This window comes from Sinocyclocheilus rhinocerous, unplaced genomic scaffold (genome assembly GCF_001515625.1).
Source record: "Sinocyclocheilus rhinocerous isolate Xijiao unplaced genomic scaffold, SAMN03320098_v1.1 scaffold1456, whole genome shotgun sequence".
Lineage (NCBI taxonomy): Eukaryota > Metazoa > Chordata > Actinopteri > Cypriniformes > Cyprinidae > Sinocyclocheilus > Sinocyclocheilus rhinocerous.
Window position 1 is genome coordinate 204,124 of NW_015630970.1, and position 21,015 is coordinate 225,138.

A 21,015-nucleotide genomic window follows, 5' to 3' on the forward strand; every position below is an offset into this window, starting at 1 on the left:
AATAATAATAATAATTTTATATTATTATTCCTATGACAGTAATAGCCATATATTGTAAAACAATTGCACTGTGAAATAAATATAAATGATTTTTTTTTTCTTCAGGTATATTATTTTTACCTTACTCTAATGTAGGGAAATTGCAATACTTTTGTCCTAATTTCTACACTTGCAAGCAGGGCCTAAAACTAACGTTCACATCTGCCAGTGGCTGGTGACTTCAGAAAATTTACCGGCCTTAAAGGTGCCATAGAATGGAAAACTGTATTTACTTGGCATAGTTGAATAATAACAGTTCTGTACATGGAAATGACATACCGTGAGCCTCAAACACCATTGTTTCCTCCTCCTTATGTAAATCTCGTGCATGCAAAAGACCAGTGAAAAACAGGCGAATCAGAACATAACGCTGACTGTGACGTTACAGTCGGGATCACTAATAGTTACGCCCCCAACATTTGCATATGAAGAGTTCAACCAATCAGAGCATTTTTTTAGGTTTTGCTTTTAAATTTCCGTGCGTTTTATTTCTCTCCAAGCTGGCTCTGTTTGTGTGTCCGTGAGTCTGCGCGCTGAGATGAGGAAACGCCTGCATCTGAAAACACACGCCGAGCATCTTCCCTTGTAATGACTAAACATTTTGTCCAACAACAAAAAAGAACATTATAACATTCTTTTACTGCACAACATCAGTCATCAATAATTTCCCTCTTGATCTGATGTGGCAGAAATAAATTGTACACTGGAATAACGGCAATTAGCAGTGGATTATAAATATAACGTTACTTAATTATTAAAATGCTTGAGGTGGTTTTAAGAACACAGATAAACATTGTCGCAGTACATTGTTTATTATCTTAATGTTCTTTTTGAATGTCATCTTTCAAAGCGTTTCTGTTGTCTTTTATTCAGTTACAGCGATAGCTGGCTGTTTTTGTCCATATTAGAGATTTTCTGGAGCGTCCTGAGTTCTATTTCTTCTACAATGTATATGTGGATTTTCTGCGCGAGGGCGCCCTCAGGCATCCAGTGTGAATGAAACACACATTACATGTTCACAGCACTAAATAATGGCCAATCCATAAAAATAATACTTATTTTTTTTAAATAGCATTTAAAAACAGCAAAAAAGAACTAAACCAAAAACTAATAAAAAAAACTAAAAAAAAACTGAGGTATTTATTGAACCGTGGGCTAACTATATTGTTGCATCCCCTACATTTTACTCTAAAATACTGTATAACAGGAATATCACAAACTGAGTGCAGACCTTGATTATTAACCTATAAAAAATATTTAAATCTTTAAATCTTGCAAAAAAAAAAAAAAACATTTGAAATTAGAACCAACCACTGCATTCTAATCATGATACAAACAAAGATACAAAGATAAAACCTGCATGAAACAAAAACAGGCAGACAGGCTGAACGAGAAGGCAAATTCACTCGCTGACAGCAGGTGGCGCTTATGGATCAGCAGTGATAAGAAGGGAAAAATGCCATCGAAACTTTTGTGAAGTCAGTTCCCTTCAGAAATATATGACGCGAAAAACACCGGATCACGAGCCGATCGCGTGCGCAAAGTGTGCGCTTCACTTTGAAACAAGCAGCGCAAACAGACTTGATAAGTCATATTACGCTTTCGGTTTTAATTCGTTTGACGGATACTTGCCCAAGCAATGGCGTAAAACACAACGTTAAAGAACTTTTATGTTATATGAGAAGTATAAATATATCTTCGGTTTATTACTGTGGCGGGCCGCCACAGTCCAGTTAATGAATTTGAAACACTGGTGTGTGTCCCGTTATATCTGGCGTAAAAGCAACACAGCATTTAATCAAAAGAACATCATAGCAACAGTCAAACATGGTGGTGCTAGTGTGATGGTCTGGGGCTGCTTTGCAGCTTACAAATTAAGGTTTTGGAGTGGCCAAGTAAAAAGTCCAGACTTAAATCTGATTGAGATGCTGTGGCATGACCTTAAACAAGTCCATTCATGCTCGAAAACCATCCAATGTGGCAGAATTAAAACAATTCTGCAAAGAAGAGTGGGCCAAAATTCTTCCACGGTGATGTAAAAGACTCCAGTTATCGCAAACGCTTGATTGCAGTTGTTCCTGCAAAGGGTGGCACAACCAGTTATTAGATTTAGGGGGCAATTAATTTTTCACGTAGTGCCAGGCAGGTTTGGACAGCTTTTTTCCCTTAATAAATGAAATCATTATTTCAAAACTGCAGTTTGTATTTATTCGGGTTATCTTTGTGTAATATTAAAATTTGTTTGATCTGAATCTTTTAACTGTGACAAATATGCAAAAAAACAACAAAAAAAAACAAGGAGGCAAAAACCTTTTCACGGCACTGTGTATATATATATGTATATATATATATATATACACAGATATATATACACAGATATATAGATATGTAGATATCAGGGCTTGAAGTTCTCCGGCATGCAGCGTTTGGCTGCGGAAAAAAATAATCCTACATTTAAAAAAAACTTATTGATATCACTTTCGAGTCCATAAGTTCGCCTACCAATGGTATGAGAGGAGCACAGCTTTCACTCTCAAACAAATTAACATTACTAGCCAATCAGAATGTTTTGTTCTTTTAAACACGAGACGCGCATCGCAGCCCTGATGAATGAAGAAGTGCGACAAAAAGCTGTGAGGCGCAATGAACAAAGATGTCCATCTAGTGCATATTTACAACAGCTCAGGGTAATCACGTCATCTCCATAAGAATGACATGATTGCCAGAACAAATTTACCGGGATTTTTGAAAAGGTCCTGTTCACACATGATCTCTATCTCTTAATGGTAACTTACCGGTAATTTACCAGTAAAGACTGTCTTTGTGACTCGTCCTCTGCATATGCTGTGAGTTTGAATTGCTTAACGTTCATCTGGGAAAACAGTGTGCATTATCTCACTAGATTTGTAACGTAAATCATCTATAAACCTTTGCCAACACAGGAGAATACTTCAACCTATTTCTAAATATGCCATTTATTGTACATCGCAATTTCAAAATAAACGTTTCTGAGTTTGTATGTGGCCAAATATAAAAATTTAATGGATTTAAAGATCGTTTAATCACACTGTAAAGTGAAACGTCACCAGGCCGGTTTCGCCCTCTGCTGGAATTTGTTATAATACATAATGTACTTAAGTCGGTTATGTTCATATTATGTATAGGCATTAGGGCTGTCAAAAATTTTTTTGAATTTCGAATATTCGTCGAAAAAAATAAAAATAAAAATCCACATTCGAATGCAAAAGCATTGCATTTGAATTTAAGGTCTGCGTCAGCCGTCATTACCAAAATAATCATTAGTTGCAGCCCTAGATTAGTTAAAATATTTAAAAATACAACTGCATTGTTTTACACTTTGTAATTAAGAGACAAATATTTTGTCATTGAAAATGTCTTAAAAATATCTTCTTAGTATTAAAGAGGTATTAGTATTAAAGAAATTATTAATTTCTTAGTATTAAAATAGTCACGTTCTAGTGAACCAAGTATCTGTATGTTGTCTCATCTCATGAGCTAAGTGTATTGTCACACCCCTAGTGTTGATAAGCGGTGGTATAGCTCATGATTTTCCAAGTGTATGATATAGCTTTCATTCTTCAGGTCAGGTTTTATTCATGAAATGAAAAGAAAAAATCAGTTTGAATAAGGAAAGCGATAACTTTGTCATAGCATCCTTTCAAATGTTAAAGTTGCCACAGTCATTGCATGCTTTGCATGTGCTGCCCCCAAACCCCCGGAAAAAAGTTCAGGCTCAGGATTTTTTTTTGCTTTAACTCCTGAGATATTTAAGATGGAACTGACGGTTTTTATGTGTGTGTTTGGCTGTTTTTGCTAACATGATGAAAAGACTCCAACAGCAAGGAAGGTATATCAATACTCTGTGGGTTCAGTTCATGTGTCCGAACACAGCATTGCACATTATGTGTACATTCACTCTTTATTTCACCAGTTTTTGTCTGTTGTTTGTTTTGGTGGTTTTCACTTCTGTGGTGTAAAATTGCAGTTTCCATCCCAGCATCTGACTGAAACACCCACGCACCACATGCTTGCATGATCTCACGCGGATCGCATATCATCTTTCCGTGTCACCACAGTCATAAACCATGCTGATTGATTGTTGATAGATCTTCACTATTCAGATATTTTGAATCTCACATGTCTGAGGTGTCACAGAGAAGAACAGCATCCTTCAGATGAGTTCAGCATGTGGAAAACACACTTGGGCTGTGATGCATCGATAAGGATTGGGTGTTTAGATTAAAAGATCAAATCAAGGTTCATCTAATGATAATCTAGTTGCTCCAAACTTTAAAATTGGGTCAACATAATTAGGATTACAAAATATGAAGGTTTTACTTTTAGATTTACATGTACATTTAGTTATTTAGCAGATGCCTTTATCCAAAGAGACTTACAAATGAGGACAAAGGAAGCAACCAAAATCAACAAAAGAGCAATGATATGCAAGTGCTATAACAAGTCTCTGTTTTTTAATAATAAATAAAAAGAAAACAAGTAGATAGCATAGAAAAAGAGTAGAGAATGTTAATAGGCGCGTTTCCATTACAGATTTGCGCAAAACTTTGGCGATATTTTCTGAATGTCGATAAAAAAGTATTGCGAAATGACGGCGTTTCCATTAACCAATGTTATGCGGCTAAAACATAACCTTTTGCCTCTCGCAATAAGTCATGGCAACGGATTTTGGCTATATTTATTCAAAGGAGACATATGCGTGTATCTTTACAGAAGCAGCAAAGAGAGCCGCTCAATTTGTGCAATTTGAAGGGTAATGGAAACGCGCCTAATGTTAGAGGGTCTCTTTTTTTTATAAAGAAAGAAAAGTAGAAAGAATAGAAAAAGAATGGAAAACGGTAGTGTTAGAAGATCTTTTTTTATTTAATAAAAAGAAAGCAATACACAGAATAGAAAAAGAATAGAGAATACAAAATCATTGCACATACAGTGTATAGTGAATAACCAAATATCTCCCGGCATCAGCCAAAGTTCCTCATGTTGAAGTTCATATCAGTGACCTTTTTATCAAAACCCATTTCTGCCACAGAATAAAAAAAAAGGTAATTGCGACTTTTTATACCACAGTTCTGATTTATTTTTCCCAACAATTGTGAGTTTATGTCTTGCAATTCTGTTTAGATCTTGCAATTCTCCGTTTATATCTCATCATGCTATGAGGAAAAAAAGTCAGATTTGTAAGAAACTCAGAATTGTGAGAAAAAAATTATTGTCATTTTTTTTTTTTATCTCATGGCAGAAATGAGTTTCCAATCTTTTGTGGTTGTGGGAATCATATTCATTTCCTGATGCTGTTTTAGGGAAACCATTCATTTGCTGCAGATCCTCAGTGTTCCTCCATCCGTTCATGCAGTGTTTCTCTTTCTCTGTTAAAATCTCTTTCCTGCTCGCAATCCCTTCAACTGTTCCCTCTTCTCTCTCTGTATTCTCCTGCGTGTGTTTTGTGCTCCTCCCTCAGCCTCCTATGCGTCGTAGTACCAAGGTGAGCCTGCACACCGCAGCAAAGCATTCTGGGAAATGTCTGGGCCAATGTAGGGCTATGTTCGGAATGGAATACTATTTATAAAATGAACCATGCAACTAATGTAACATAGTATTGTCTGGAACATTTTTCCCATGTAAATGAGGCTTATGACTGGAAATGATCTGGTGAGATTTTCCATCTTTTCTGATGGTTTGTGTTGGTACGTGTGCTAGTATTCCCATCCGAACTGAGCCTCGCTCTCATTTATCTGCTTTATTCTCACTTTGACTGCACTGAAGTGTTCTCATTAGCATTAATTAATTTATCTCAGGAATAGTAATATCATCAATTTAATGCACACTATTGGATGAGAACACAACTTGAGCTGAATGTTGACACTCTTCTATAGAGCTGCTTTATAGTTGCATCGCATTAGTTTCATAACTGACCGATTCTGCATCATCAACACTGTTATTGAACTGAATTGAAACTGCATTGAATCTGAATCGATCTGTGTAATGATGCTGTTGATTTCTGTAGAGCAGATGAAAGTGAATTAGTTTCATAATTGATGAATTATGCAACATTGACACGGTTATTTTCCTGTTCATCACTGTGAATCTGTGTGACTAGATAATTAGGTCGTCTGGTGTTTTCATCTTAACGAGCATTTGTGTAATGTTGCGTGTTGGTCCTCTGTATGGAGGCAGTAAGCGAGCGTGAGGTTGATGTGTGATGTTGTGTATTGTGCGTAACAGTGGCCCACACCCAGACGTCTTTCCAGCTCCAGCTCCCTCCCCTCTCTCATCATGGTACGTCCCAGATCTCAAACCCTCTCTGAGGGGGAATCACACGCTTCTGGAGATCTTCACTGATAATCACAGCATCGCTGGCCCAGTTTACAGCTGCTGTTATCTACACTCAGTACAAGTGTAAACAGATCCAGTGTGTTCAGTAATTAAAGGCCCCTCCATCCATACGGATATTCAATGTGTAGTTTTAAGTTCATCGAAAAATGGAGATTTGCTGAAAATGTGCTCATCCGAGATTGTTTCTTCATCAGACTTGCTCAGCAATGGATGCTCTGCAGTGAATGGGTGCCGTCAGAATGAGAGTCCAAACAGCTGATAAAAACATCACAATAATCCACAAGTAATCCACAGCACTCCAGTCCATCAGTTAACATCTGGAGAAGACAAAAGCTGAAACACATCCAGCATTAAGACGTTTTTAACTAAAATACATGCTACATTTCTACAAACCTGATGAAGAAACAAACTCATCCTAATCTCGGATGAGCACACTTTTTTTTAGCAAATCTCCATTTTTGACTGCACTATTCCTTTAACAAAAGCCCTACATCTGTCAAAAGTCTGGCGGGTCATGCAATTGACTTGTTTTGCGTCATTCGACAGACGTTTGAGATGCATTTACAGTAAATGCATCTGTGAACTGGGTCAGTGACATTACAGGACTGCTACTGAAGCACACTGTTGTAGGGGTCTGGTGAGCACTGTGTGTGTGTGTTGGAGTCAGAGGTCAGGCAGGACATGTGATTGAGCTCATGAAACAAGATGTCATCCGCTTGAGAATAACTGCATCTGTTTGTCCGCAGACGGGTCGTCCCTCTGTCGGAGGGTCAGGACTTTCAGAGTCCGTGTTAGCAGAGAATGAGTCCACAGCGTCTTCCCAGATTGCACTGGGAGCTCCTGTCATACCACAGCCCAGCGGCACACCCAGCGCCCCTCCTCCTGCCACCCCGAGCAAGGTCAGCGACCTTTGACCTTCATCACACGGCAAAACCATAGCGTGATCTATGCACTTCTGCCACATTTCAGAAATGTGCAATACAGTTAAAAGTGTATGCTTATGTCTCAGTAACTGATGCCTCTGTCATGGTAGATGTAAATGACTCTGTGTGTGTCTGTAGGAGGAGGAGAGCCTCCGCGCTCAAGTCAAGGATCTGGAGGAGAAGTTGGAGACGCTGCGGATGAAGCGCTCGGAGGATAAAGCCAAGCTGAAGGAGATGGAGAAGCACAAGATCCAGCTGGAGCAGCTGCAGGAGTGGAAGAGCAAGATGCAGGAGCAGCAGAACGAGCTGCAGAAGCAGCTCAAAGAGGCCAAGAAGGTGCTGGAGACAGAACACACTCAGATCAGTCACACAGAGCGAATCGGCACCAGAAATTACAATTTACAGTATAGCGCAGAATGGTACAGAATTTAACCAATTTTGGACAAATAAAAAAAAATAGAACAGACAGTGTCTGAAAAAAATCATAGTTAATAGTTTCATAAGTTAAAGTTTTATGAATTCAATTGATTAGACATGCCTTTTGGTTATTAAGATGTAACTAAAGCCTAGAAACAGAATCCAGGAAAGAATAAAAATTTGGAAAGAATAAAGTTTATTTAATAGGGCCGTAAAATGACTTTTGTTAAGTTGTAAAAAATTTTATCGTTTCAATTCATTAGGCATACTTTTTTGATTTACTAAAATTTAATTTAACCATTAAAATGAGATTCTGAAAGAACAAACAAACAAAAAACTATTTGGAAAAAAATAAAATGGATTTGGGTAAAAATAAAACGGACTTCATAGGATGCTGAAAATGTCGTTTTTGTTAGGCTTTTAAAAATTGGTGTCGTCAATTAATTAGACGTCCTTTTTTATTACTAACATTTTATTTTGTTTAATAGGGCCGTAAAATGACTTTTGTTAAGTTGTAAAATTTTTTATCGTTTCAATTCATTAGGCATACTTTTTTGATTTACTAAAATTTTATTTAACCATTAAAATGAGATTCTGAAAGAACAAACAAACAAAAAACTATTTGGAAAAAAATAAAATGGATTTGGGTAAAAATAAAACGGACTTCATAGGATGCTGAAAATGTCGTTTTTGTTAGGCTTTTAAAAATTGGTGTCGTCAATTAATTAGACGTCCTTTTTTATTACTAACATTTTATTTTGCTATTAAATCAGAATCTGGAAAAATTAAAACAGATTTCATTGGGCCTTAAAATAAAAATAAATTGTGGTTAAATGTCACGATTTCAGTTAATTAGGCATGCTTTTTAATTATTAAAACAATTTAACAATTAAAATGGAGTTGTGCAAAACACTGGAAAATGCAGAATTCTGAAAAAAATAAAACTGATTACACAGGGCCCTTTATTTGTTAAACTTTTTAATAAACTGTTTTTAAATGGTTAAATAGGTCCACGATTTCAGTTAATTAGATGTGTTTGGATTGCTAAAATTTAATTTAACCATTAAAACAGGATCCAGAAAAAATTAATCTGGAAAAAAAATAAAATTTATTTGAGAAAAAATAAAGATGTGGTAAAAATAAAAACGGATTTTATGGAGAGAGATTATCTCAAAGAGCTGCTTAACTTCAGTTTAGCCTCAAGTGCAGGTTTGATAATTAAATAGATATTGCCCTCGTTAATAGCTTTATTATTTTTTTAGTAGCTTGTGGCGTAGCTGAGTACAAACAAGTTTGGCTGTTTTAACTAAGTTAGAATGAGAGCATCATGTGAATGTAGTTCAGAGTAATTCAGTTGTAAGTCTGACAGACGTGAAGCTGAAATCCCCTGATCAAACCCTGAGCTCCTCTGGTCTCAGGAGGCGCGCGAGGCTCTGGAGGCTAAAGACCGCTACATGGAGGAGATGGCAGACACGGCAGACGCCATCGAGATGGCCACGCTGGACAAAGAGATGGCGGAGGAGCGGGCCGAGTCTCTGCAGCAGGAGGTGGAGGCTCTGAAGGAGAAGGTGGAGGAGCTGAGTATGGATCTGGAGATCCTCAAACACGAGATCGAGGAGAAGGGCTCGGACGGAGCGGCCTCCAGCTTCCACGTCAAGCAGATGGAGGAGCAGAACGGACGTCTGAAGGAGGCTCTGGTCAGGTAAAGCACGTCTGTGTGGGGCTCATCACCATCATTTGTTTTCATATCCGTCGATAATATCGATAATTATCACCATATATGTGACCCTGGACCACAAAACCCAATCATAAGGGTCAATTTTATGAAATTGAGATTTATGCAACATCTGAAAGCTGAATAAATAAGCTCTCCATTGATGTATGGTTTGTTAGGATAGGACAATATTTGGCTGAGATACAACTATTTGAAAATCTGGAATCTGAGGGTGCAAAAAAATCTAAATATTGAGAAAATCATCTTTAAAGTTGTCCAAATGAAGTTCTTAGCAATGCATATTACTTTAATTTTCATGTTTTAATTATAATAACACATTTAATTGCTTGTATTTTTGTTCACATTTTCATTTTTAATAATGAAACCTACAGGACGAGCATTTAGGCTTAATGCATTTATTTTAGGGCTGTCAAAATTAACGCGTTAATAATTAGAGTATTAAAAACTTGAGAAGTATTAATTTTAGGTACATTTAGAACAGATAAAAAGGTGCGATTAATCACGAGTTAACTCATGACAATCGTGCGATTAATCGCGATTAAATATTTGAATCGATTGACAGCCCTAATTTATTTATTTATGATTAAGAGAACAGATAAACAGAGACAGTGCTTCACTTTTCATGCTCAACACCGCAGTGACAGCGGAGGACACTAAAAACAACAAAATATGCTAGGGCTGGGTAAAAAATAAAAAATTCTAATTTTTATGAACCAATATTGATTCTTAAATCCCAATCGATGCTGTTTGCAGTTGATGAATGAACAGTACATATAGTGCGCCTACCATCCAATAAATCGCAATAGGCTAAGCTTTGTGCATTGTTACTTTTGATATGAAACAAAGCCTCAGATTTCAAATTCTGTCCATTTTATTAGGAAATTCAAGCAATAAATACCGTTTTGGCGCTCTTTAATGTGGCGTGATAGATCGCTGTAGACACCTCAGATCAAGCGAAGCGGCAGCGCAGTGTTTTCGCTTTACTACTAATTTTAATTATTCTGAATGAGTTTTTTTTTTTTTTTTTCATTTATGATTGGTCTTATCATGATAATCACAGTTAAAACCACACATATAGCACACCTCAATACCATGGTAAAAATATAACTTTTTTAGGTATCTGTATGAAAAACAGTAGTCTAAAGACATTTAGTATAAATGCACACATGCTATAGCTTAATCAAAATACTGTAATTATATTCCATTACTCCTTTAATACATTTAATTCATGTCTACATTAATAATATATTAAAATTCGAATCAAATACCCACATTTCTGTCACAATACCACGATGCAGTTAGCGTTCCTACAGTAAATCCACGGTAAATATTACTTCATGATTTGATTCACAAGCTTGCGATTCAGTAGGATTTTAGTCTCGATTCATTTGAATATATAGGCAATCAGGTACATAAGTGTCAATTTTTTTCAAGAAATAAAGGTCTCACAACTGAAGCAACACAATAAACAGTTGGTCAGTTGGTACATTACTTATGTTACTAACATTGAAGTGATTTGTAAACAAACATTTAAATTGCACACAAGGCTGTTTAATAATAAAAATATATTACTGTATATGATACAAGTTTATTATAATAACTATCGAGTTTATGGTCATTAAATGTAAATGTGACGTTCTGTTGTTGATCTCAGGGTGTTTTATTCATGTCTTTCTGTGGTTAAATCAATGATTGATGGATTGCATAATTGATTTCAGTGAGTTGTTCTGTTTCTCCTGATGTTTATTTTGTGCTGTAACTAGTAGTAAAGAGGAAAAGATGATCGCTTTATTACAGTAATCTGTCACCACACACAAAAACATCATTCATTGATTGAATCTGGTGATAAAATGTATATAATTTTAAAGCTCAGGATTTGTTTTGTATGAAAAGTATGATATATTGTGTGTGTGTTTTCAGGTGGACGCAGCGTTAGGAGCTGAGGAGATGGTGGAGACACTGACGGAGAGAAATCTAGACCTGGAAGAGAAAGTGCGGGAACTCCGAGAGACCGTCAGTGACCTGGTGAGACTCATGTTCAGCATTCAACACAAAAGCAGGCAGAGTGTGAACATTGATCTTCCTTCTCTGACGCGTCGCTCAGGAAGCAATAAACGAGATGAACGACGAGCTGCAGGAGAACTCGCGCGAGACTGAGCTGGAGCTGCGCGAACAGCTGGATCTGGCCGGAGCTCGAGTCCGAGAGGCTCAGAAGAGAGTGGAGGCGGCGCAGGAGACGGTGGCTGACTATCAGCAGACCATCAGCAAATACAGAGAGCTCACCACTCACCTGCAGGTCAGAGAGACGCACACGAGAACTCAGCAGTGAGATGCAGATGTGTGTTGACAAGCAGCAAAATAAAATGCATGCAAACAGATTTAATTGAATGGATTAGGGAAATTTTCTCACCGGTTAATCGACATGTGACAACACCAGTAATACCAGTATCACCGTGGGGGTGGAGGTTTTCCTCGCTTTCCTTCACTTTTAAATAGCTTGTAAAAGCGGCGTGTGCATTTTTAAAATTCGAATCAAATACCCACATTTCTGTCACAATACCACGATGCAGTTAGCGTTCCTACAGTAAATCCACGGTAAATGATGGCGATTTGTAGATTGAAAAACCTGACTATATCGTTGCGCACAGTGCTTCTCCTGTTTGTCAGAGCTTTCATCTGACTTTAAAATCAGCGAGGCATTTGTGTTGTTTGCTGAATTCAAGCGCTTCACACTAGATCTCACAGCGCTGTTTCAAAATTATATCGCGATAATTATCGATTTATCGCCCAGCCCTACGTCTGTGTTCTCCTGCATGTTCCTGAGATGTGTGTGTACGTGTGTGAATGTGTGTGTGCGTGCGTGCGTGCGTGTGTGTGTGTGCGTGTGTGTGATCAGGATGAGGGATCTGTCGTCGTCGGAGAAGCAGGAGCACGTGAAGCTCCAGAAACAGATGGAGAAGAAGAACTCTGAGCTGGAGACTCTGAGAGCGCAGAAGGAGAAGCTGCAGGAGGAGATGAAGCAGGCTGAAGCCATGATAGACGAGCTCAAGGAGCAGGTTAGTTCAAGTAGCGTCAATTCGGCGTCAATTGCTTGAGTGCAATTCAAGCAACAACAAAATACGTCGTCAAACTCGCTTTAGCCTATATATAGAACATAGAACTTTTATTAACAAAACGAATAAACATACACCATGCTGTAGGCTATGCCTAATATAAAATAACAAATAACTTACATAAAGTTTAAATGGGTATACAAAACTGAAGATCAGTAAACACTGTGATGCAGAACGTTTATTAGCAAAACGAATAAGAAAGCTTGGAGGCACGGCATACACCTTGATGTCAATTAAAATAAATAAACTACACAAAGTTTAAATAAAGTAAAAATCAACAAACATTGTGGAACCAATTAGCTCTTTCCCCACCATTGACGAGTTATCTCGTCTTTTAGAAGAAAACGCTTCCCCGCCAATGACGAGTTTTTACGGCTTTCCCTCACCTTTTTGCTTAACATTATATTTTTTTTTACGAAACCTACCTATATTGAAGTGTTGATAAAAAAAGAATGCTTTAAGCTAGAATAAAACGGATATTTTTTGTTTAAAAGTAGAGGCTCTGATCTTTATTTCGGTGTATTGCATATTCAAATATTCATACAGCAAAATATACTGGAGGCCATCAAATTTTAGTGAAAATCATCAAAATCGCTGGCGGTGGCTGCCAACTTTATTCAAAACATGCTGGCGGGGAAAGAGTTAAATAAGAAACGAATGTTTAAAAAAACTTCCAAATCACCTTAGATAAACGGCAGAAGTCAACAGGCAAAAAATGAACAATTCGGACCAACTGAGCTGAAAAACCAAAACCAAACTACCTTATTATCCAACCTTATCATTTGCGATTAATATAAAGTTATCACAATAAAACCTTTTATCTTTTAGCTCAAGTGAGCATTGGCTTAAGCCATTTTTTTAATATTATTTTTTAAATATTTTTGTTTAAATTATAAAAAGATATATTTTTATGTAATATATTCACCACTGTATGTGAAAAATATTGATTATGCAAATGTCAGTGTTGATCAATATAATATTGACTTTAAAACAATGTTATGTATTATAAAAAGTAATGGTGACTTAAATTCTATTTCAAACTAATAATGATTTTTTAAAACATGTTTTTACTGTATGGTATGCAGAACACTAACTTTTTTGTTAAAGTGATCACTAACTTAATTGAGCTGGTTTGATTTTACAATTACTCATTGGGTTTAAATATGTTTAAATAGTACATTTTTTTTATTTAAATGTAGATGATTTTTAAATAATAAATAAATATGGTAATCCTGCTGCCGGTGTTAAATGAAATATGACTAAACCTGGATCCACTTCCATTTTTCTTTAAACCTTTTTGTATGCCACCGTTGTAAAGCTGAGGTTTTCTCCGCTGCATGAACAGGAAGTGAACCGAGAGCTGACCAATCAGCAGAGCAGCTCGGCCGAGCAGCTGCAGCAGCCGACCGCTGAACTCTTCGACTTCAAGATCAAGTTTGCTGAGACCAAAGCTTACGCCAAGGTACAGTCTGCCGTCATTTCAGCCGAGGCTTGAAACACACCGAGAACGAGCGCTACAGGTGTGTGTGTGTGTGTGTGTGTGTGTGTGCAGGCCATCGAGATGGAGCTCCGCAAGATGGAGGTGAATCAAGCGAACCGTCAGGTGTCTCTGCTGATGTCCTTCATGCCCGAGTCCTTCCTGAGACACGGAGGAGACCACGACTGCATCCTCGTGCTGCTGCTCATCCCCAGACTCATCTGCAAGGTCTCTGTCTGATGCTCTTTTACTGCCTGCAGAGACTAGGAAATCAGTGTGAGGCTTTAGCACAGTTATTTCAGTGAGCTCTTTCAGGATTTAAGACCATTTTCTGCTTGTTGCTTACAGCACCTTTAATTTTAGTATCGACTTCAGACCAGACTGTACAGCTGAAATAAGATCAAATGTAAATATTAGATGAAACAAGTTCAAGATGAAGCACTAAAATTATTAACTTGAAAAAATAAAAAGTTTAACTGAATTAGAACTAAAAAGGAAATGAAAATCAATTAAACCTTAATAGTAATATTTAAATATGCACTAAAATTAATAATGAAATAAATACAAATTAGAACTGAACTAAAACTGAAATAAAAATAAATTTAACCTAAATAATAATATTTAAATATGCACTAAATTACTACTAATTACCAAGCTACAATGGAAATAAAATTAAATGATACCTAAATAGTAATATTTAAAATAATAATAATAATAAAAATGACAAGAGCACACAACAAAATGACCAAAAAATAAGGGAAATGTATTAAAAGTAAACGGAAAATGTACAAATAAAAGCTATTTCAAAATATGAATAACTGTATATTCTATGAAAAATATTAAAATAACGCTGATTGGCAGAAATACCACAAGCTCCTTAAAATGTTTAAAGTGCTTGAATTTAGCTCTGAAATACCTAGAAAAGTGCCAGAAAATGAAAAAGGAATATGTGTATTTGGTAATGCATATAATACATTATAATATATAATATAATATAGTTGCACACGGGAATCAACAAAATATGGCTTCTGCACCTCCTTTGTCTAAAGAAAGAAGTAAACACATTTATTATTGAGCAAATATTAGTGACCTGATGTCTGATGACTTTTACGAGACTGTTGATGATTCCTGGATTTGCTGCTGATGTAAAATGCGTGCATCAGGCGTCATCTGCATTAATAGAAGCACCTTTAAATGATGAACTGTGGTGTATGTGAGCGCACTGATGGTCGTTGTGTCTCTGTGAAGACTGGTAATGGTCTGTAATGTGCTGCAGGCGGAGCTGATCAGCAGACAGGCGCAGGAGAAGTTCGATCTGAGCGGTGGCTCTCCGGAGCGCTCTGGACTGAGAGGAGCCGCCGGAGAGCAGCTGAGCTTCGCGTCCGGTCTGGTTTATTCCCTGACGCTGCTGCAGGCCACGCTGCACAAATACCAGCTGTACGTGTCCATCTTTACTCCACCACACACTCACACTCTTACTGAAGCCTGTGCATGCAGTTCATAAACAAGCTTCTTCTGCTCACCAAAGATGCATTCATTTAATCAAAAATACAGGAAACTAAACAGTCATATTGTGAAGTGTTATTGCAATTTAACATAACGGCTTTTCTTTCTTAATACACTGTAAAATGTAATTTATTCCTGTCAAGCAAAGCATCATTACTCCAGTCTCCAGTGTCACATGATCCTTCAGAAATCATTCTAATATGCTGATTTATTATCAGTGTTGGAAACCGTTTTGCTGCTTAATATTTTTTATAACCTTTGCTACTTTCTTCTTCAATGAATAAAAAGCTCAAAAGAGCAGCATTTATTCAAAATAGAAATTCTTTCTAACAATATATGTCGTTACTGTCACTTTTTTATTTATTTAACACATTCTTGCTGAATAAAAGTATTAATTTCTTAAAAAATAAAAAATTTACTGACCCCAAAGTTTTGAACAGTAGTGTATATTGTAACACAAAATTTCAATTTTGAATAAACACTGTTCTATTTTAACTTTTTATTCATCAAAGAATCCTGAAAAAAGTATCACAGGTTCCAAAAATATTAAGCAGCACAAGAGTTTCCAGCACTGATAATAAATCAGTATATTAGAATGATTTCTGAAGATCATGTGACACTGAAGACTGGAGTAATGATGCTGAAAATACAGCTGCGCATCACAGAAATACATTACAGTTTAACACATATTCACATAGAAAACAGCTGTTTTAAACCGCAATAATATTTCACAAGATTACTGTTTTTACTGTATTTTTGATTAAATAAATACAGCCTTGATGAGCAGAAGAGACGCCATTAAAAATCTCACTGATCCCAAACTTCTGAATGGCAGTGTTATATATACATATGCACACACATAATTCAGTGTGTATAAATGCAATGCTTCTCAAGGAAAGCTCTTTTCAGATGCAAGGGTTGATGTGTGTGGTTTGCGTGTGTGATTGGCTCCTCAGAGCTCTGAGTCAGTGCGGCGTGGAGGTGTACAAGCGCATGGGCACGCTGTACTCGGAGATGAGCGTTCACGAGCGATCGCTGGACTTCCTCATCGATCTGCTGCATAAAGATCAGCTGGACGAGACAGTGCAGGTGGAGCCGCTCACCAAAGCCATCAGATACTACCAGGTGCGCCACACTCACACACTCACTCACACACACACACACACACTCACACACACACACAGCAGAGCCCTCTGGAATCAGACCTCTGTCGCTTATAACTGATGTGATGATTGTGTTGCAGCAACTGTACAGCGTCCATCTGTCGGATCAGCCTGAGGACTGCAGCATACAGCTGGCGGATCACATCAAGGTACAGAACCTCACTCCTCCACTGAACAGCAGACACGTCTCGCCTCATTCTGCTTCCGTCACATGACCTTTCACTGGGATGCTGTTGACTCAGGATCAGAAAACACTCGGACAATCACGTTCAGTTTACTTTAGTTTCCTTTATTTGAAAGTAGCTTTTAATTTAATTTCATCTTTCGTTTTGAGTTTAGTGAATTATTTAGTCATTTTCTTATGTGTCATTCATTCATTCATTTGTTTTAAAATATGATTATTTAGGTTTCTTTTTTATTTTATTTATTTTATTTTATTTTGACTTCAGTTTTGGCTTTTATTTATTTACAGTGATTTCAGTGCCAGTGTTATTTTAATATAATTGATGTACTATCATAGTTTTTATTAATACTTTTAATTAGTTTTTATTTTTAGATTTCTTGTTTTCATTTTAAATTTGTTTAATTTCTTTGTAATTTTATTATGTGCTTTTGACCTTTTTTTTTAATATTACCATTTAATTTATTTTTTGTTTTAGTTCAGTTTTGTTTATTTCTAGTTAGTAATTTCAGTGCCAGTGTTATTGTAGTATCTTTGATATACTATTACAGTTTTAATCAATATTTTTAATTTGTTTTTATTTTTATATTTTCTGTTTTCATTTTAGTTTGTTTTATTTGCTTTGTTGTGTTTTTGTCACTTATTAGTTTTTTTGTTATTTTAAAATATGTTTATATAGTTGGTTTTTATTTCAGTTTTAATTATTTTAGTACTTGAAGTTCAATATAAAGAAAATGAAAAATAAAATTTTGGCAACTAGCTGAAGTTTATTTTTTTTATTTTTATTTTTTTTTGTATTTTCTTTTATTTTAGGCAACTTTTTTTTTTTTTCAAGTAACAGATTTTTTAAAATAAAATTTCAGTTTTAATTTTAGTTTCCGTTCAGTACTTCAACTTAGTTATTTCAATTAGTTGTCAATGCAGCATTTCAATTTATTTTTTATGTAATATTTTGCTTAATTTTTCTATAATTTCAGTTATCAAAAATGGTTTTAATGGTTTCAGTGAATGAATATAAGGAGTGCTTCAGTCCTTGTGCTGGTTTCTGACTGCGTCTGAATAATGCAGTAAAACACGACTGATCTGTGCCCTGCAGTTCACCCAAAGCGCTCTGGACTGCATGGGGTCAGAGGTCGGCCGTCTGCGGGCCTTCCTGCAGGCGGGACAGGAAGGGGCGGAGCTCTCTGTGCTCCTGAAGGACCTGGACACTTCCTGTGGAGACATTGGTCAGTTCTGTAAGAAGATCCGCAGGAGGATGCCAGGAACGGATGCTCCGGGGATTCCTGCCGCGCTCAGCTTCCCTGCTCAGGTGCTCACGTCTGATAACACTCTCTCACACACACACACACTCACACTCACACTCACACACACACACACACAGGTTTGTTTTTGTGAGTTGTCGGGACATTCCATAGGCGTAATGGTTTTTCTACTGTACAGACCGTATATTCTATTGCCCTACCCCACCCCTACCCCTAACCCTGCCCCTCACAGGAAACTTTGTGCATTTTTACTTTCTCAAAAAAACTCACTCTGTATGATTTATAAGCGTTTTGAAAAATGGGGACATGGGGCAATGTCCTCATAAGTCACCTTCTCCTTGTAATACCTGTCATACCCATGTCATTATACAAATTTATGTTCTCATATGTCCAAAAACACGCACTCACTCACTCGCTCACTCACACACACACACACACACACACACACTCACACACTCACAAACACACACACGCTCGCTCGCACGCACGCACGCTCGCTCGCTCGCTCGCACACACACTAAATATACACTGATAAATGAGGCCCCTGGAATTTTATTGTGCAGTATATGTACGAACCCTGGTATTATTGATATACCTTTAATTGTTAATAATGTGAGTTAGATTTTATATTTAATATTAATGCCATTTTGATTGAAAGTTTTTGTAATTTTGTGTTTGGTCAATTGTATTTTATTTTTCATTATTTGTGTTTATTTTTTATATTATGTTTGTGTTAATATTTATTTTGTGTGTGTGTCTGCAGGTGGGCGAGGCGCTGGCGGACTGCAGGAAGCAGCTGACGCGTGTGGTGGCCGTTCTGCAGGAAGTAGCAGCGGCAGGAGCTCAGATGATCGATCCGCTCGCCGAGCCAGAGGGACTGACGCCGCTGAAGATAGAAGACGTGATGTTCAAAGCAGTGGATCAGGTACACACACACTCACACACACACACACACATGATCACAATATAACACAAAGCTAAAGAGACTATATTTGGATATTTAAAATTAGTTCATGAAGGTTATGAATAATTCAGCAAGTATGACAATACAATTTGCATCATTGAAGTTGTTTGTTTCTTCTGTTTCCAGATAATTCTGCCATTGTGAATCAGGTGAACATTGAAGATTTGAAGCAGATGAAGGTAAAACATTCATATACACAGTATTGGATTAGTTTGTTTAGGATTCACTGATTCGTTTTGATTTCTGCATTTCACTCTTTGTAGTTTCGCTGGTTGTAAAGTGTCTTTTTTGAAAGAATAAACCTCATAAATCCCACAAATCTCTTTTCTCTAGACCTTCATTAAACTGATGAAGAAGCAGCAGAAGGAACTGAACACACTAAAGAAACGACACGCTAAGGTCAGTGACACTGTCAGACCATCATTAGAACGCTGTTTCTTTCTGGAAGGATTCCTGTCCGCCGATGAAATGATGAACGCGTCTTCTGCTCGCAGGAACACAACGCCATGCAGAAATCACACTGCACGCAGGTGGACAGAATGGTGGCTCAGCATGACAAGGAGAAGTTCTCGCTGGAGAAGCTGCTGGAGAAGGCCATCAAGAAGAGAGGGTGAGTGAAGCATGATGGGAAACATCATCTCAGTCAATCAGTCCTGATGTTATTGTTCTCTGTTTTAGTGAAAACAACTGCTCCGAGTTAAAGAAGGAGACTGCCATAAAGGTTGAGATGCTCACGACAGACCATAAAGAAAAGGTACAGAAGACAGTCCCATCATGCTTTGTGTCTTATTTACTCGCCCGTGGAGCATTTGACCATATTACACCCTAACAATGACAAAATCACATGCTCTGATCGGACTGGCTTCAGCAATTAGGCAGGAATCAGTATAAGAATAAGCTTCAGTAGGTTTCTTTACATGCACTAATTTTCATAAATAATTCCGAACTGATTTCAGTTTTTGAAAGTTCTGTTTATATGAAGCCTAAACTTTACAGTCTGATTCACATGTTAGTTTTCAAGTGCATTACCTGAATTCTGAACAAAACTTGAGCGCATGCAAAACCACTGTGAAAATGTCACTGGAGCTCCTGCCAATGTAATTGTTTTAAATGGCATCTAACAGAAAAAAAATGACTTTTGATTGATCAGATTTAATTGGCAGTTAATCAAATCCTAAATGTTCTAGATATTTCTAGTTATGCATCAGTCTAGATCCTGTGCTTTAGATCTTTCTGAAGACACTTGAAGTCATGATTGACCGCTGATGTACTTATGTAAACCCCAGCCGTCTGTGTTTGAATGGTTTTTATTCACAATAGAGTTTGTCAGCAAGCGTGTCTGTTTTGCTGGTGTTCCTTCCTCTCAGGTGAAGGACATGGTGGCGCAGCACACTAAAGAGTGGTCAGAGATGATCAACTGTCACAGCACAGAGGAACAGGAAATGAAGGACGCCCATGTGACGCAGCAGTGTGAGCTCCTCAGGAAGCTGCTTGCCAGCGTTCAGGAGCAGCAGACACTGCAGCTCAAGCTCATCCACGAGCGGTGAGAGACACGACCGACACACGTGTGTTCACTGTACGCTAAACTACCATCACTACCATGACTATCATCACTGTCATCACTACCGTTACTATCGTCACTACCGTCACTATCATCACTGTCATCACTACCGTTACTATCGTCACTACCGTCACTATCATCACTGTCATCACTACCGTTACTATCGTCACTACCGTCACTATCATCACTGTCATCACTACCGTTACTATCGTCACTACCGTCACTATCATCACTGTCATCACTACCGTTACTATCGTCACTACCGTCACTATCATCACTGTCATCACTACCGTTACTATTGC

The 21,015-nt window shown here is 37.3% G+C and overlaps 2 protein-coding genes across 2 annotated transcripts in view; both read left to right on the plus strand.

The window, feature by feature from the left end:
• Nucleotides 1-21,015, plus strand: part of LOC107740766 (dynactin subunit 1-like) — a 42,272-nt gene that overhangs the window by 7,007 nt on the left and 14,250 nt on the right. Inside the window, exons 5-19 of the mRNA XM_016553272.1 lie at nt 3,890-3,907; nt 5,537-5,560; nt 6,301-6,354; nt 7,158-7,310; nt 7,473-7,670; nt 9,170-9,448; nt 11,407-11,511; nt 11,591-11,782; nt 13,945-14,061; nt 14,152-14,304; nt 15,353-15,513; nt 16,539-16,707; nt 16,826-16,894; nt 18,023-18,235; nt 18,952-19,113. Of these exons, the coding sequence (XP_016408758.1) occupies nt 3,890-3,907; nt 5,537-5,560; nt 6,301-6,354; nt 7,158-7,310; nt 7,473-7,670; nt 9,170-9,448; nt 11,407-11,511; nt 11,591-11,782; nt 13,945-14,061; nt 14,152-14,304; nt 15,353-15,513; nt 16,539-16,707; nt 16,826-16,894; nt 18,023-18,235; nt 18,952-19,113 (2,067 nt within the window). The remainder of the gene's footprint in view (nt 1-3,889; nt 3,908-5,536; nt 5,561-6,300; nt 6,355-7,157; nt 7,311-7,472; nt 7,671-9,169; nt 9,449-11,406; nt 11,512-11,590; nt 11,783-13,944; nt 14,062-14,151; nt 14,305-15,352; nt 15,514-16,538; nt 16,708-16,825; nt 16,895-18,022; nt 18,236-18,951; nt 19,114-21,015) is intronic.
• LOC107740752 (1-phosphatidylinositol 4,5-bisphosphate phosphodiesterase beta-4-like) lies at nt 19,284-20,727 on the plus strand. Its single transcript, XM_016553261.1, has 5 exons — nt 19,284-19,331; nt 19,486-19,551; nt 19,647-19,762; nt 19,831-19,906; nt 20,520-20,727. The coding sequence occupies exons 1-5, from the start codon at nt 19,326-19,328 to the stop codon at nt 20,697-20,699; spliced, it is 444 nt and encodes a 147-aa protein (XP_016408747.1). The 5' UTR covers nt 19,284-19,325; the 3' UTR covers nt 20,700-20,727.